This window comes from Nelusetta ayraudi, unplaced genomic scaffold (genome assembly GCF_046127955.1).
Source record: "Nelusetta ayraudi isolate G7.1 ecotype Tasmania unplaced genomic scaffold, CSIRO-AGI_Nayr_v1 ptg000040l, whole genome shotgun sequence".
NCBI classification, from domain to species: Eukaryota; Metazoa; Chordata; class Actinopteri; order Tetraodontiformes; family Monacanthidae; genus Nelusetta; species Nelusetta ayraudi.
In genome coordinates, this window is record NW_027466090.1 from 236,782 (window position 1) to 252,850 (window position 16,069).

Below are 16,069 nucleotides of genomic sequence, written 5' to 3' on the forward strand. Positions count from 1 at the left end.
AGGAAGAAGATGGTATTGAAAATGGATGGCTCAGTAACCGTCATTTAAAAAAAAAAAAAGAAGAAGAAGAAGAAGAAGAAGAAGAAGAAGAAGAAAATCATATCAAAACAAAGCAGCTGTTGACATGTTTTATTTTATGTTTTTATCGGAGCAGAACAGCAGCTGGCTTTGATAATGTGAGTCATGACTAACTAAGCGAAGGGCGTTTTATGGTCTCTTCTTACTTTACAAAATAATCAAATGGAAAACCCAGTATTGAGCTTGAATCATTAAATGTTGAAAAGGATTAGATTCATAGAACAGAATAGTCCTTTTACATGTGTATCTTTATACAACATAATGTTCATAAAACATTTTAATAGTATGTATTTAAGTACAACTAGCCATAATTATTTAAATTAAACTATTCGGATAATTTGGAATATAGTGTACGTTAAATACTAAAACCATTTAAGACAGTCACCCTTTCCCCAAATGGACATGGCAACAATTATTTCAAAAGGTTCTTCATGATCCTCACTGAGGAGCCCCTGTAGCCACCACCAAAGTGGTTCCAGTGGTTCAAGTAGTGGAAGAGTTGGTAAAGCTGGTTCCTCTTGTCAAATCCTATTGCTTGAGGAATCTTTGCATGGTAAGCGGAGTAAAATGAGCTGTTAAAGCCACCAAACATCCCTGCAATACCCAGCTCATACTCTGAATGGCCATAGAAAGAGGCTGGATCAAAGATGACTGGGCCCTCTGCGCACTCGGCCACGTTGCCTCCCCACAAGTCTCCATGGAGGAGTGCTGGGACCACTTCCACATCCTTGAAAAGCTGAGGGATCTTCAGCTGCAAATTACAGAAGCAAGATGTAAAGCTTACAGTTAAATGACAGAATCATTCAGAAAGGTGTGACATTTTTTTGGTTTCTGTTGATGCACCTGCAGCTGTGCCCAAAGTTCCCTCGCCTCCCTGTCTCCATATGATTCCTCCACCATGTTGATCTGGTGTTGGAGCCTCTGCTGGGAGTAGAAAGACACCCAGTCGTCCTGCCAGTCATTTTTCTAGGAGGAGAGGCTCTGAAATTAGTGTTCTACCAAAGCTCGGTTACAACAGATTTAAGGTTCCAGGTAACTTTGTTATGCCTGCCGATCGATTTATACAAATATACTGTAATGCTACCTGTGGCAGATATCCACAACATGTTGTCACATGGAAGCCAAATTGCTCAACAGCATCCACTTCTGACTGTGCAGCTCCTTTTCCTGTGCACATGCATCAAAGTTCAAATAAAACCAATGCACACAGTGTTTCTACTTCAGCTATCTAATATTGATTGCATTGACATGTATTCTCTATCGTACCCACTGTCTGCTGCTCCTTGTGTGACCTTTCCAGCCGGCTCTTGTTGTGACAGTGCAAATCTGCCAGCTGCTCTCCCAGTTGCTTTGAGAACCTGTGCATTGGATTGATGATCGGAAAGTCGTCGTTTTATCCACTTGTGATCTGATGTGCATTAAGAAACACTGGAACCGATAATGTTCACAAAGAAGCCTTACTTGCTTAGGCTCTTCATGTCCACATGCTCCATCACGAATGCGCTCCCCCCTCTGTCAAGTTCGATCACCTTGATGGGATTGGGCGCCTTCACAGTTTTGGTCTTGACGATGGCTTCCAAACTGGCCATTTCGCCATCAAACATGCGTTTGGCCTACATATGAAAGCAACGCATGCATCGAGTTAGGCTCCTGCGAAAGCACGATGACGTCATCAAAGTCAAGCCATAATTCATGTCGCAGTGTAGGAGGTGCAAAGTTCTGTTAGTCATACCTCGCCCTTGTGATTGATCTTCACAAACACTCTGCCACCATCAGTGTCATAACTCTGGCCTTCGCTAATGCACCCTCCTCCCGAATGACCAGTTGGCCGCAGCATGACAGTCCCCAACTCTTTCTTTAACTTGGCTTCCATGCTTATTTCTCCCCACCCAAAATTCCAGCGATCTAACCTGGAACAGCAACCGTAGCACCTACACTAAACGCCATGAAAACCAACCAGTTCGTCGCTCAAAGATCGTGGACTTGTTTTCTTCCGTTTGAACCAATCGGAAATAGGGTAAGACTGATTGATTTATATTTTGGCCAATCACAGTATGGGGAAGAGTCGCGTGTCCGTCGCCATGGCGCTCGGCGACTCCACAGTAGCGAATGCTAGCATGCCACGGCTGTCTTCGCTATGCTCTTGCTGGAAAAGAGAAATGAGCAATAATGACATTTGTCTGCTTCTCGGGGCGACAGGTGTCGGGAAAACATTGCTGCTGAAACGTCTACACAATATCCTTTGTGCTAAGCACATTTTAAAAGCAGTGCCTTTAAAACCGCACTGTAAAATTGGATTACTATTTTTTTGTTAGCATGCTAATATCAGCTATCAAAGCTATTTTGCGGAAGTACACAGTGGAACATCTCTTAATCTCATGTTGGAATAGCACTATTGTTTGGTCACGGGTTGATTCCGATCTTTCGATCTTTACTGTTTGCTGCTGATATTTACGGAAACGCATAGCTGCCATATTAGAAAAGAAAAACACGGGGCTCAGGACCACGTTTTAACTTGAAACGCATCGCGTAATTTTGTGCTAATTTACACGTCATAACGTGGAACTATCACGTTATTTCGTAATCATTTTCAAGTTATAACGTGAATTTCACTTTAGTACGTAATACTGAGCCCTGATTGTTTTTTCTAGTGTAGTAGCAATGCGCTTCCGAATGTATTGGTTGCCAGCTCATGTACTTTTGGAAATGCCATGCAACACTTTGCGCCTTACATATGTCATGTACAGTTTACGTTGCGTGGGGAGGTTGAACCGGGAGAACCTCCCTCTACTCTTCCAACCGTGAGTGATAATCCAAGATCGTTGTTTGTTGTACATTTGCTTTTCCCACATCATAGGGCGCCAATCATAGTAATGCCAAAAATCTTTTTTTTTTGTTTAACCATTAATAGGTGGGAACCAACCTCATAGACCTGACTTTGAAGAGGAAAAAGAAGGTGACGTTACGAGAGTTGGGAGGCTGCATGGGGCCCATCTGGCCAAGTTACTTCAAAGACTGCTCCTCTGTCATTGTATGTCTTTGCACAATGTATTTGGATCATTTGACATTTACAATTAGATTTCTTTATGACTGTTTTTGTTTGTGCGTTTCCACAGTTTGTGGTGGACTCAGTCAACATTGCTCAAATAGCCTCATCTTGCATCCAGCTGCTGATGGTCCTCTCAGCTGAGGCATTACACGGTGTTTCCATCCTTATTCTGTTCAACAAAAGGTGACACTATTTGAATCTTAGTCATTAACACATTGCGGCAGCAGTCATTATATTCACATTAAGGCAACCGTTATTCAAAATATTTCTGTCTTTTTCCACCCTTTCTCAGGGACATGCCTTGCACTATGAGCCTCACAGAGATAAAGTCCTTATTCAGGATGGATGACATCATTGCATCTGCCACTCAGCCAACCACAATACTGGAGGTCAGCGCCCTCTCAGGACAGGGACTTCGGGAGGTGCTGAGCTGGCTAGAATCCATCACAGCCAAGTGAACAGCCACACATTTGTGCCATAAATGAGTGACGCGATCCTTAAGGGTGGTCTGCATGAGATTCGGTGGTGACCCCAACTCGGCGACGACTGACGCCATTTAAAAGGGGATTTCAAGGAAACATGGCAAGTCACGAGGAGAAGATGGAATGTGCTAGTTCGCTTATGTGACATAACAAGAAATGGAAACGATAGACAGTCAGAAGCTATCATAGAAATGATGGTCTTTTTGAAGTTCCCTATTTATAGCCATTTCAAATCTTTATTTTTTCTATGAGGCACCTTTACATAATTCTCCACAGATCTCCAGAAATCAGCATATCTGTCCCTTTCTTTGTAGCTCATTTTCAGCCTCCTTAAAAAGTTGATGCTTGTAGAACCTACCAAATGGAGAGATACTACAGACAAAACAAAAAATAACAATGAGTTACAAAATGGCTGGGCCTGTGGTGCATGGTGTCACGAACCTGGGAGACGTACTACTGGACTCCAATTCAGTTTAAGTTCAAGAATTAAACTGGACAGATTTATTCTGACAAATAAGACACTCCTGGAATTAAGCCATATGTAGAAAAACAGTTTGGGCTTGTCAGAAGAAAATATTCAGTAGTAACGAGTCATTTCCAGCAGGTGGCATGGAGTGTACAATGAATAAACACAATGGCAGCTGCATTATCGGAGATTATGGTATTTTACCTCAAATAAAAGGCAATAAACCAACAGAAGAATGAAGCAGCGTTGTCATTTATACCCATATATTTGATGAGAGTCAGTGGTTCATCAGCAGTGAATAAAACTCATGATTCATACATTCCTAACATCGCTTTGCATCGCAATTTAAAAGCACGTACAATCTTTCCAAGTTATTCATTTGTTTAGACAATCCCGGTAATTCGTTTTCAGTAGAGTAAAATCATGTGTAGAGTTATTTCTCTAATCAGGTATGGCTCAACAGAAGAACCCTCAAAGTAAGCCCAGTCGGTGGGCAGGACTTCCAGGAGTTGGGTTACATGCTGGTTGCACCATGGGTTGAGTGATTAACAGACATCTTGACTGCATATAAAGCTGGATCATGTTTTTTTGAGTAATTACAATTATAATAAAGTAGCAAAAGTCTTTTATATCAAACTCTCTGCTTTTGCATCTGAAGTAAAATTTCAAGGAAGTCATGACGTGGAATTTATAGTCTCCACTTTCTTTCATTCTCTGCATTTCTGGAATCCTCAAAAGGGGAACAGGAGCTCAATGAGGCGACAGGCAGAATCATCTCGCATCAATCTATGCGTTGCTGTGTTACACCAGAGTACACAACAACTAAGATGGGGGATTTTGTTATAGGTCTTTGGACTTGCAGTCCTGCAGTTAAGGTTATATACCAAAACAAGTGTTCCCCACTTTTCTTTTCTTTTTACTCTATGGTGAGTTTCCCATTCCATTGGTCCTCATAAGAAAGGGTTCTGATTATTCTCTACACTCTGCGATCCATCAGCGCTGGCTGATGACAAGGGCAGCAGAGGCTCTGGGAGTGTTCCCAGCAGGCCCAAGCCAGGCTGGGTGGGGTGAGTGACTGACGAAGGGAGGCTGGAAGGCTGGTTCCCTCCAGGCAGGGGCAAGGAGGCACTGTATGGCAGGGAAGTGGGCTGGGAAGACATGGAGGTGGTGCTCAGCTGATTCAGAGTTAGTTTGGAGGCTTCGCTCTGGAATGGATTATTGGCGGGCGGAGCACTCAACCCTTGAGGGAGAAAAAAAACAAGGCTGTTACTTTGTCTGTACATCTGGTGGTTTAACAAAAAAAAAAAAGAAGCATTTTTGTCCAAAAAATTAAAATGTAGAATACAAGAAAACTAGAATTGTTGAATTTTCTCATTATAATCACCAAAAAATAATTAATTTTGCATCCTATAAATTTGGGGATTACCTGCTAAAAAGGGGTTTGTAGTCTTTGACGAAGGATTTGATGGAATCAATGATTCAAGGTCTACTAAGGAAGCCGCGTTGGGGTCCAGGAACGACTCTGGGGTCCGGCATTTGCGAGGGCTGGGTGCGGCCAGGCCTTCAACAAGAGCTGAGAGTTCAAAGGGCTCGGGACTGCTATCCCCACGCCCGTTTACATTCACCTGACCTCCATCCATGGCCTCATCGAACAGATCTCCATCTGAGGGTTGAAAAAGAAAAAGGTGTGGGTTCCAACACTGTAGAAAAAAACTGAAAGGCACTGTCTTACTTCGAGGGACCTAAAAAATTACCTATGGGACTTCCTATTCTTGCAGTGGGTCCCTTTGGATCTGGTCTGTTTGCCGGTACTGAGAATGGATCGACTGCAGAAGAGGCTTCAGTCATGCAAGGTGTTGCAAACATTTATCTTTGAATAAAGGTTCACGATTGAACTCACTCGTGTCAGCTGGCCATTCTGCAGCATTGAGGTTGGAGGTGTTACCCCCCAGTCCATCCCAGGAGCCTGCTGGAGGCTCCCACGGTGGGGGAGGGCTGCTGGAAATGGGCTGAGTCATCCACGGAGGATCTGCTCTGGAGATGTTGGTGCTGCCCTCTGCAGGTACAGAGGCGTCTGTTACGTAAAGGGAATTCACCTCTATGACGCTTCACTGCAGGGTATGACTCGACTCATTTTTCACAAATACATCTCTCCTCAGAGATTGACTTTCCAACTCATTTGCTTGCTACTGAAATGATGTGGGAAAGACAACGTCAGTCTCACCCAGGGAGTCCCATGGATCTGTGGCTCCCAGGTGGGCGGCGGCCTGGTTCTGAGCGATCCATCGCTGATCACTGGGCGGCTGTTCCGCAGGAACCGCAAACACATCCACCAGGTCCATGAAGGAAGTCTGGTCACACAGACAACAGAAAACAACAATCTGAGTGGCTTCATCGCGTGTTGACAGTTCTCTTGTTTGGTGTGCTTTTCTCCATTCAGCGGTAAGATGAGACACGATAATCCTGCTCATGATAGCAACATAACACTGAGGCATTTTTTCAATAAGTGCTGCGGGCATGAGAAAAAGTAGGGACCTGAGAGAATAAGGGATTTTTTTTGGGGGGGGGGATATTTGACAAGTCGGCTGTCAGCTAATGGTAGTTTTTCTTTTACAGAGATTATTATTTGTAGACCAGGGGAAGTGGAAGTTGCAGGTGATCAAACCTTTTTACTAGCATTTGGCTCAAGCACTTCCCAATATTGTGGTTTCAGTGCTTGGTTATTTAAAAAACAGTGTGAAAACAGCCATTGTAGGGCTGCGTTAATCAGCCGTCAACATCTTTAAATGACAAAGTCCGTACCCCGCCTTTGGAATCCATCTCTCGTTTGCTCTCCTCCAGAGCTTTCAGCAGCATTTTCTCTTCGTCTTCGCGGCTGAGCCGCTCCTGTCAACAGACACAGACACACAAATGCTGTTTGGCCACCAAAGCTTATTTTGGCAAAATTTCACGTTATCACATTATGCTTTTGTTCATGGTTCAGCGCAACACTGGCAAGTGAGTGATGGATATGGGCCAACGGCGCGGACCAGAAAATTCTCCCGTCAAAAAGAGAGTGAGCATAGCATTACAGTGGGCTCAAAGAGCAGCTATTGTGTAAATTGGCACAGTGAGATAGACAAAAAAAAAACACACAAAGGGGCCAGGGGAGACAGGAAGTGAGCGTATACAAGATCCTGACAGAAATACAACTTTTATAGGTCCCATCTTTTAACCGTGTTGAGATCTTTATTTTTCCTGTGGAGCCCTTTCACACAGTTTATTGTTGTAGAGGATAGCAGCAGGTTGGTCTCAAAGGTTGAATAAAAATAAAAAAAGCTGGTGAGGTGTTGCAACTAATATGAGAGAGGTATCAAATACCACTTTGGGGGTATAGAAATTTTCAAGTAAAGCAAAAGCAAAAGAAATATGTTTATATTACCATGGAGTAGACAGGTCGCAGTCACATGCTGTTGTTGTTGTTTTTGTTACAGATTGGTAAAGTGAGACGACTGACGACTCGTAATGAAGCCTACCTGTTTGTGCTCTTCTTTGCTCAGGCTCAGCGCTAGCTGGAGCTGGCTGTCTTCATCCAAGTCCGGTGCGGCCGGTGCAGCCGGTGCGGCCAGTGCGGCCGGTGCGGCCAGTGCGGCCGGTGCACGCTTGGCTGGCTGCGTGTGTGACACGGAGCCCTGCAATAAGCATTCAGTTGACATAAGGGCAAAAAAAAAGATCTTGGGACACTTTCACATGGCATGCAGCTCTACACCATCAAGCAAAGGCGTCAAAACTCTCTCCCTCGACTCCACAGCAGGGTTAGGGTGTTTCTCAGAGGACTGGGGTAAAGAGGAAAATAGGTTGTGGTTGTTAGTGAAACAGGACAGCTGAGCTTTATTAGACACAGGAGGAAGTGTCCTGCTGCTCTTCGCGTGACGAGGGGCTCGAGTGGTACATGCAGCCGGCGGACGCAACCTGGTCGTGCGTTTGGTTTGGGCGTGAAGAGCAACAGGAGATGCGCCAGATGGGTTTGGGGGCAGACAGGATGTAAAGGGAGGGCCATCTTCGGTCTCAGTATGTACTTGTACCTTCTTGGCCTCCTCCTTGCTCAGATTCAAGGCGATCTGGAGCTGCGTTTGCTCGTCAATCTCCACTGTAGGAGGGGGCTAGGGTCAAGCAGCAAGGATTAGCAGTGAGGCTAACGGGACGGTAAAAACAAAAAGCAAACAGGATATTTGAATATGCCTAAATAAATCCTGAGGTATCGAATGGTTTGATTTGGAAAACATATCTGACCTCGTGTGAATGCAAAAGAAAACTGCTGCGGCCAAACATCATTATGCAGTGGCTGCTGTTGGGCTCTTGGATGCCTCGCGGCGGATCAATGTGCGCATCCTGTGTGGGCTTCTCACTCTCACACTCACCGCTTTCTCACTCCTGAGTGAGAAGGCTCGTCTTTGACTCTGATTGGTCGAAGCGCCATTATTGACCGCATCACAGACAGTCAGACTCTGAGTTTATGATATCACTTTCCAGCGAGGAGGTTCCGGGAAGCAGTGGCCTGACGCCCAACGCTGTCATATCCCCTAGTGTCTGAGCCTGTGCATGGGCGCGGTTACATGTTTAATTCCAGCGTCACATCGAACCATGCCAGCAGCTCGGCAACTAAAAAAGGCCTCTGTGTTGTGTGTGTGTGTGTGTGTGTGTGTGTGTGTGTGTGTGTGTGTGCCCGTGTTTGTGGGTGTGTGTGTGTGCACGTGTTTGTGTGTGTGCGGGTTTCACTGAACTACCTTTTCACTTTCCTCTCGGCTCATCGCCAAGGCCAGCTGCAGCTGCAGCTCCTCTTCTCCGCTGGTCGCGGGGCGAGCTTGTTCCAGGTCTGGAGCTACTTGAGGAGAGGAAGAGGAGGAGGCTGGAGGGAGAGACGCAGAGCAGAGCATTGTGGGTAGTTAGTGCGGCCGGCCGGCAGGCACGTGGCCAGAAAACGCAGAGGGATGGAAGTGGAAACGGGGCGGAGGGGGAGAGAAGATGAAAAAGAGACAAAGAAACAATTAGCAATGGGTTTTCAGGTCAGAAAAGAGCTGGCGCTGTTTGTGCATGTTAATTTTTTTTTCTTCCATGGCCTGTTGTTTGCGAAGCTTTAGCTGGCATCGCTCGCCACGGTCTGCCTAACTCTGCCTGCGCCGGGAACAATGGCGCGCCTGTGCTGAGAGTTTGGGTGCTGGAGGGGTGGAGGAATGGTCAGGCTCGAGGGGGGAGGAGGGAGGAGGGAGGCAGGGGGGCAACTTATTACCACAAATTGTCTGAGGGCTCCTGGACTCAAATTCAGATTTGGGAGGGAGGAGGCTGGCTGGCTGGCTGGCTGGCTGGCTGGCCGCTGCTCGTGTCAGATCTCAGAAAACGATCATTTCCACTGGAATTTGTGCTGGCAATTAGCTGCTGCCAATCTCCTGACTTCCCACCCCTGCCAGCTCCGCAAGCCCACTGCCAAAGTCCTGGAATCTCCAAGAGGCCCCCAGGGCAGACACAATAACGCTGCTGCAGCGCACTGTTGCAAAAAAAAAAGAGTAACTCTTGAATTTGCATATGGCGGCAGGACATGTGAGCATGTTGCTGACACACATTAAAAGCATTCATGAAACCTTCAACAAGGCACAAGACTTTTTGGTCCAAGTGTGTCGAAACAAACAAATTTCTAAGCATTTGCCCAAGTTTGAAATTGTTATATTTGTTCATGGGAAAGGCCTCAGCTGTGCAGACTTTCCCAGGTTTTTGGAAACCACATTGACCAATCCAAGCATCGTTTCGCCACAGAATGAAGAAGTCTTGTGCACCCTCAACGTGTTTCCGCTGACGCACACAAGGGGTGTGAAAGTGGAAAAGAACTGAAGACCGAACAGGGCTGTCTTTCAGAATTTGATGTAGTTGAACAGTCGGATAGCTCCTGTGGGCTCATCTGTCTTTGGACCATAAAGTTCAAAGCAGACACATCAAGGTGTAAACTGGCAGCTGGTGGCTATATGAAGCCACAGCCCTGCTTCCGCTAACACTTTTTTTAATAAACACCCTGCACCACACGACCGCACAGATCCAAAAGGTGGACGCTCTGAGTATTTGGCTGCATAACTGTACAATCGCAGATCATACGTATTGCGACAAAGCAGGCCAGTCGTGCTTTTGCACTGAGCGGTAGCACAAACTAGGCCTCCGGTCTTTTGTAAATCCAGTTTAGCTGACATGACTGTCAACAGGAGAATGAAAGGAATGCAGGTGTCCGACCATCAGTGGAGAGCAAAACTAAAACTGGTATTTAAATGCTTAAAAAAAAAACACACACAAAGAAAATCTAAAGTTTCAGACCAGCAGTTATTTTGATATGACACCAATAAAAAGTTACTGGCAAACTATACAACTGGAACAAAACTGGGAGAGCTGAAATGTACTTTATTTGCACTCAATAAACTAGGAGGCGCTATGCAGCTTCCCCCCACCCCCTTATGTGATTGATTTTTAAATCAATGGAACTGTGTTTTTAACTACCTTGCCACTACACCAGTCTGTTCCTATGACTATTTGACCAGCTTTGATTGAGAGAGGGTGTCGGGCAGGCAACCAAAGATTTAGCAGTCTTGTATTCTATCATAAACCAGCAGTTCTCCCTAATGCAAAACAATGTACTGATAGAGAGGATTTTGAAACAATCATTGTAAGGTAGTGAAACGACACAGCATCGCTTTAAGTAGTCACATTGTTCTCGGGTGCCAAATAAAAGCTTACAGTAATTGATCAACTTTTGATGCCGGGTGGCACGTTCACAGATTCCTGACAGGTGACACATATCTCAGCACAAAGGAAACATTAAGGTGATAATCCAGGAAGACGCACACTTGCAGGAAAAAAAAAAAACACGTAAATAAACAACACCTACAGTGATAGCCCGTCGGCGAGCCACTGCACATGCCGGAATCATCGCCGTGGTAGCGCGAGGTGGAGCGGCCGCCCGGGTACGGAGGGGGCAAGGACCCAGAGCCCATGCTGCTGTGAGCCCCCGTCATCCGCGTCTTGGTCTTCATAGCTTGGCTCCTCTCCCGCTTCAGCTTCTCCTCATCCTTCAGCAGAGCCACCAGGTGCTTGGCCTTCTCCCGCACGTTGATGCCCTGGTCACGTCCGTCCCGGTCTATGTACTGAAAGTCCTTCAGTGTCTGGATGGAGTAGACGTTCTCCCGGCACTCCCGGGCCACGCGCTCCGAGCCCGATTTGATCAGGTAATCCAGCAGGGTGAGCGCCTTGTAGACGTGGCGCCAGTTTTTGCCGTGGTCGTTCAGCCGCTTCCAGATCATACCCATGACCTCAGCGAAGGCCACCGCGTTGAAGGTCAGGTCGGCGATCTCGCACATGAGCGAGCTGGGCGGGCCCCACGGGTCGTTGGAGGTGGCCTCGCGGACCTTGACCTCGGCCTCCGTGTAGTTGTTGACCATGTTCTTCATCTGCCGTCGCAGCGATGACGTCTGCATGATGGCGGTAATGTTTCACCGGCAGCAAGGGGACAGTCTTAACAGCGGGCCGGCCCACCGTGTCTTGCCCTCAAGGGCAGTATCTCAAGTGCTCTCTTCTGGGGGGAAATAATGAGACAAAGGTGTCCTGCAGGTTGACAGCCTCAGAGACGTCCACAAGTGTGTCCCTGCTGGAAAAAAGAGAAAAATATGTAAAAACAAAAATAGGAAAAAAAAAAGATGTTTATAAAAGAAAATCACACACACACACATTCTTATCATCTCTACAGATAAACAGACACCACCTTCACAGTATTCCTTTTGTGAGCGCTTTTCATTGTAAAACAGCAGCCACTCCCAACCTTCCGTTCTTCCTAGAAGAACTTTGGCTTGAAGGTGGGACAGATTACTCAACACCTTAAGTGCCTGGCCCACTTTTCAACCTAGGGAGTCATGTCAGGAGGAGCCACGGCAATGCGGCGCTACCAACCGAAGGCCGTCAGAATCACAACCGACACAACAGGCACTTTCTCCACCCCTGCAAAGCAAATATTTGAGATCCACTGCGTTGGGAGTGGAATCCTGCCTTTTTTTTTTTCTTAACCTGGGATCATCGTCAGGAACCCGAGAGAGGCTCCACCTCTCCTGTGTGTGTGTTTTTCTTTTTTTTGTTGACCTGATTACATCACCGCAGCAGAAGCAGCAGCAGACTGAAGCACTCAAAAATCGACCGACCCCCCTCCCTCCCTACACACACACACACACACAGACACAGAGGGAGAGAGAGCCGTATGTCAGAGTCAAACAAAAGGGTTTACGGGGTGAGGGGATTCATGAACAGGTATCCAAATCTTTCACAATAATAACAATATCAATATTTTACTACACACACATCTATTTTTCACTTTGGCCTCAATTTATAATTGCAAAACACAACATTTAGAAGATACATTTTAATTCCCTTTTCCATCCTCAGTGCATATGAAGTTTTAAGCAACATTATGAATTACATAAAGACAAGAAAAACTTCACTGTGGACCTAAAGGTCCCATATTGTGCAATATTCTGGTTGTCAACATGTTATGAGAGAGCAGCAACTATGTACACAATGAACAGGCACAACATCCCAGAAATGAGAAAAATCCCACCTATTTTCTGTCTCTGATGTTTGACTGTCTGAGGAGGCTGCAAACAGAGTGCTAAATGTGTTGTTCTCTGAGATTTACCGCAAGTTGTTGTTGTTGTTTTTTTAATGATAATCAAGAAAAACAGCCCCACTGCAGTTAAATAGATATATTAGCAGAAGGTCTGACTCTGAAAATGAGTAAACGCGTAATGATTCAGGATCACACTTTTTACTGCACCTATCTGATGTTTTCTGCTGGTTCTATCTTGTGACCTGACCTGCAATCCTACAAAACAGCTCCTCCGGTGCTCCAAATAGATTATCAAGCTCAGGAGATAAAATGTCTGACCACATCATCAGTCGACTCATCTGGAGCGATGGACCAGGGCGGGACCCACGTTCACGCTCCACTCCCAGTATCTCCCACTTCCTGGGAGGACTGGCAAGAAAAACTGGAACAATCCCATCACCAGATCCCCACTTCGGCACGTGAACCTCCAGACGAGTTTCCAGCATTAGAAGCACACGCCGAGCCAGCGGCTGAAAGGTGTGGGGTGGCGGCACACTCACTCACAAATACTTCCTGCCTACAAACACGCAGTCCCACAGTCTGCCTGCCTTTTCCTTGTGAGTTAAAGGTTTCCCAAACGACTTATGACCTTGACACAAACATTTCCAGCTTTTCTTGTCCAGCTAATCTGTGAAATAGACATGACGTTACAGTAAAAAATCAACCAGGCCTTAATGTTTAAACGATCCTCAAGCACACGCACGCACACACACACACACACACACACACACACACACACACACACACACACACACACACACACACACACACACACACACAAGGCAAAGTCTAAAGTGTTCCCAGATCGGGCCTACGCTCTTCACCCAGGTATGTTTTAATTATGGAGAGGCAGCACAGCACAGCTCCGGATCCAACTTGCGCCTCTGCCGCCTCCTTTTAGTCCCAAAAGCGGGAGCGAGCCTGGATTCCATCACCAGCACCACCAGCCGTCACGTCTCGCTCTCCGTCTCGGAGCGGGCGGGCGGACGGGCGACTAGGTGAAAGTACGGCACGGTGACTCAGCTGCGCTTCCCGACTTTAAAAGTTGTAGTAGCCTCGAACACATTCCCCGTCCCGTCCCGTCCCGTCCCGTCCCGCAAACACCGCCTGTCCACCGCCGCCGCTCTGCTCTGCTCAGCTCTTACCTTCATGTCATAGCACGTCGGTGGAGTCCAGGCCAGTCGGCGAAGAAGGAGAAGGAGAGACGCCTCCTCCGCCTCTCGGCATATCCCGTCGCTTACGGACAGGGAAGAGGTGGGGGGAGAGCGTCGAGGCAGGGAGCCGAAGGCGTGCGCGCTCGGAGCGAAACTAAAACTAAAAAGCGCAGCGGCTCAGTTTGTGTGATCGAACTTTTGAGTTGGAGTGCTCAGCGAAAGCACAGTGGCTTGCAGATGGCCCAGGCCCCCCTAAAACAACTCTCTCTCGCGCTCGCTCTCTCTCGCTCGCTCGCTCACACACACATTCGCTCTAACTTTAAAAAAAAAAAAAAAAAATGGATGGAGAGGAGGGAGGGCTGCTCGGTGCATGCAGAGTCAGACTTAACCCTTTGCGCGCCAGCTGGGAAAAGCATCAACGCACGTCGGTGGTGGAGGAGGGAGTTCTGCTTATTATAGGCCACTTGTCTAGACGCCATATAATCAGCTGACATGGATGGAAGTGCAGGAAGCAGCAGGACGCGCCCCGTCATTGTGAGTTTTTTGCACGATGAAGCTGCTAATATTCGGCCCCCACCACCCTTCAGAACCACGAGGGTGGGTATTGAGTTACCTTTGAGCAGATTTCTGCACGGGGGAAATCGCTGCATGTAACGGAAGATACGGCTGTTCTACTCAGATGATAAGGGCGACTTTTAATGTAAACGTCTAACAAAAGAAGAACAGATACTTGGTTTATCACATACACGCAGTGATTTTTGTGGCTGCATTTGACTTGTACTCTTCTGAGCAGCAGAGGCCAGAAATCATGCAGCGCTCAAGGTCCTCATTAGTCATTGGCCGAGGGGCCCAACAGGGTATTGACCCTAGAATATTGTAGATTTCTTTTTGTTTTTAATTTAATTGTGGGAGGAAACTAGAGGCCCTTGAGGTAACTCAAACACGCATGGGGAAAACATGCGAAACCCAAACAGAAAAAAAATGTATATTTGTATATATATGTATATTTTTGCAAACTGCAATGTCACCATGTTGTCAAACAATACACTGAATATACAGTACATTTATAGAGTTTGCAAACAAGACAAAAAGGGAAATGTTTTTCCGTGGGAGGTCAACACTGAGGCAAGTCTGATCTTTGCTGGGAACACTTCCTGGCACAGTGAGTGACCGTGTTACCTTCCCAGGGGGCATCCTTCAGCAGACCACATTTCCTCTCCAGCAGCTTCATCATTGCATTTCTGCTCTTTACTTATTCATCACCACGAATGTCTGTCTGAAGTCACAAATCTTATGCATTATATAGGCCCTAAAAACAACCTCCCTTTGCGTTTATGATATCCAGCTACAACGGCATGCGTAGTGGGTTTCCCAGGAGGAATGTGGCAAGACTTTCTATTGAGTAATATAAATATACAGTATATACAGCCTTTTTTCTTTTTTTTTTAGCTGATTGAGGAGGGAGCAGTAGACAGCGGCGGATCTCGCTGCTGGTTTACAGAACAGGATATACAGGAAATTCCAGCTACACCTTGAAAAAACAAAGCCAACAGTCTTGGAGAAGAGACAAAGGAAAAGTGAAGAGAAGTGAAAGAGTAAAGTTGTGAATGTATGAATTAACTTATAAACACGTGGTATTGTTCATCAGTAAAAGTTAGGATTATTTAGGATCCCGCATTTGACGCAAGTGTTTTCAGAACTTTGAACTATGTTAATTTCCTCATGCAGCGCCAAGGATCAGTGCTCGGCTTCACGGCCTTCCACTCTGCCTTGGCAGCACTTGTCTTTATTTCTCCTGAAAACACATGCCTGAACACTCTTTGTTTCCCAACAAAAGCTCCGTGAGGTCAGCGTAGGGGGTGGCGGGCAAGGTCTGGGAGCGCAGACTCAGAGGGGGAGGAGAAAATAGACCTGATAAATTACACCAGCCTACTACTGCACAGCGGTGATGTCACTCAAACAGGCAAATCAGACTTGTGTTGTATAAATTAAAATACTTAAAAAATGATTTATTTCCTTTTTGTATGAGCCATCTTATGCGACTCATTATAATAATATTAATGATATACAAGTAATTAAGAAAATATGGTAAAATTGCAATAGCTAAGTGGAAAAAACCCATGTAAAAAATAGTTCAAAAGTATTGAATTAAAACAATTAAAATTTTGCTTGAGA

At 46.1% G+C, this 16,069-nt stretch overlaps 3 protein-coding genes across 15 annotated transcripts; 1 reads left to right on the forward strand and 2 right to left on the reverse strand.

Moving 5' to 3' along the window:
- Positions 1–114: 114 nt before the first annotated feature.
- Positions 115–2,018, reverse strand: fn3krp (fructosamine 3 kinase related protein). Its single transcript, XM_076033101.1, has 6 exons — positions 1,811–2,018; positions 1,540–1,691; positions 1,345–1,436; positions 1,163–1,245; positions 922–1,044; positions 115–829 (listed from the first exon to the last, which is right to left on the reverse strand). The coding sequence occupies exons 1-6, from the start codon at positions 1,949–1,951 to the stop codon at positions 491–493; spliced, it is 930 nt and encodes a 309-aa protein (XP_075889216.1). The 5' UTR covers positions 1,952–2,018; the 3' UTR covers positions 115–490.
- arl16 (ADP-ribosylation factor-like 16) lies at positions 2,009–4,311 on the forward strand. 3 transcript variants are annotated; one of them, XM_076033102.1, is made up of 5 exons: positions 2,009–2,095; positions 2,826–2,879; positions 2,990–3,109; positions 3,195–3,310; positions 3,420–4,311. In XM_076033102.1, the coding sequence occupies exons 1-5, from the start codon at positions 2,024–2,026 to the stop codon at positions 3,583–3,585; spliced, it is 528 nt and encodes a 175-aa protein (XP_075889217.1). In that variant the 5' UTR covers positions 2,009–2,023; the 3' UTR covers positions 3,586–4,311. The 3 variants fall into 3 exon arrangements, with proteins under 3 accessions (XP_075889217.1, XP_075889218.1, XP_075889219.1); XM_076033103.1 differs by having other exon boundaries at positions 2,990–3,034; XM_076033104.1 differs by lacking the exon at positions 2,009–2,095 and adding an exon at positions 2,128–2,313 and having other exon boundaries at positions 2,824–2,879.
- Positions 3,819–14,168, reverse strand: epn3a (epsin 3a). 11 transcript variants are annotated; one of them, XM_076033095.1, is made up of 11 exons: positions 13,886–14,166; positions 10,980–11,735; positions 8,842–8,963; positions 8,140–8,217; positions 7,591–7,725; positions 6,878–6,961; positions 6,300–6,426; positions 5,976–6,131; positions 5,830–5,901; positions 5,502–5,738; positions 3,819–5,315 (listed from the first exon to the last, which is right to left on the reverse strand). In XM_076033095.1, the coding sequence occupies exons 2-11, from the start codon at positions 11,563–11,565 to the stop codon at positions 5,026–5,028; spliced, it is 1,887 nt and encodes a 628-aa protein (XP_075889210.1). In that variant the 5' UTR covers positions 11,566–11,735; positions 13,886–14,166; the 3' UTR covers positions 3,819–5,025. The 11 variants fall into 11 exon arrangements, with proteins under 11 accessions (XP_075889210.1, XP_075889207.1, XP_075889204.1 ...); XM_076033092.1 differs by having other exon boundaries at positions 7,591–7,746; XM_076033089.1 differs by having other exon boundaries at positions 4,322–5,315; positions 5,976–6,149; positions 7,591–7,746; positions 10,980–11,732; positions 13,886–14,168.
- Between the last annotated feature and the right edge of the window lie 1,901 nt (positions 14,169–16,069).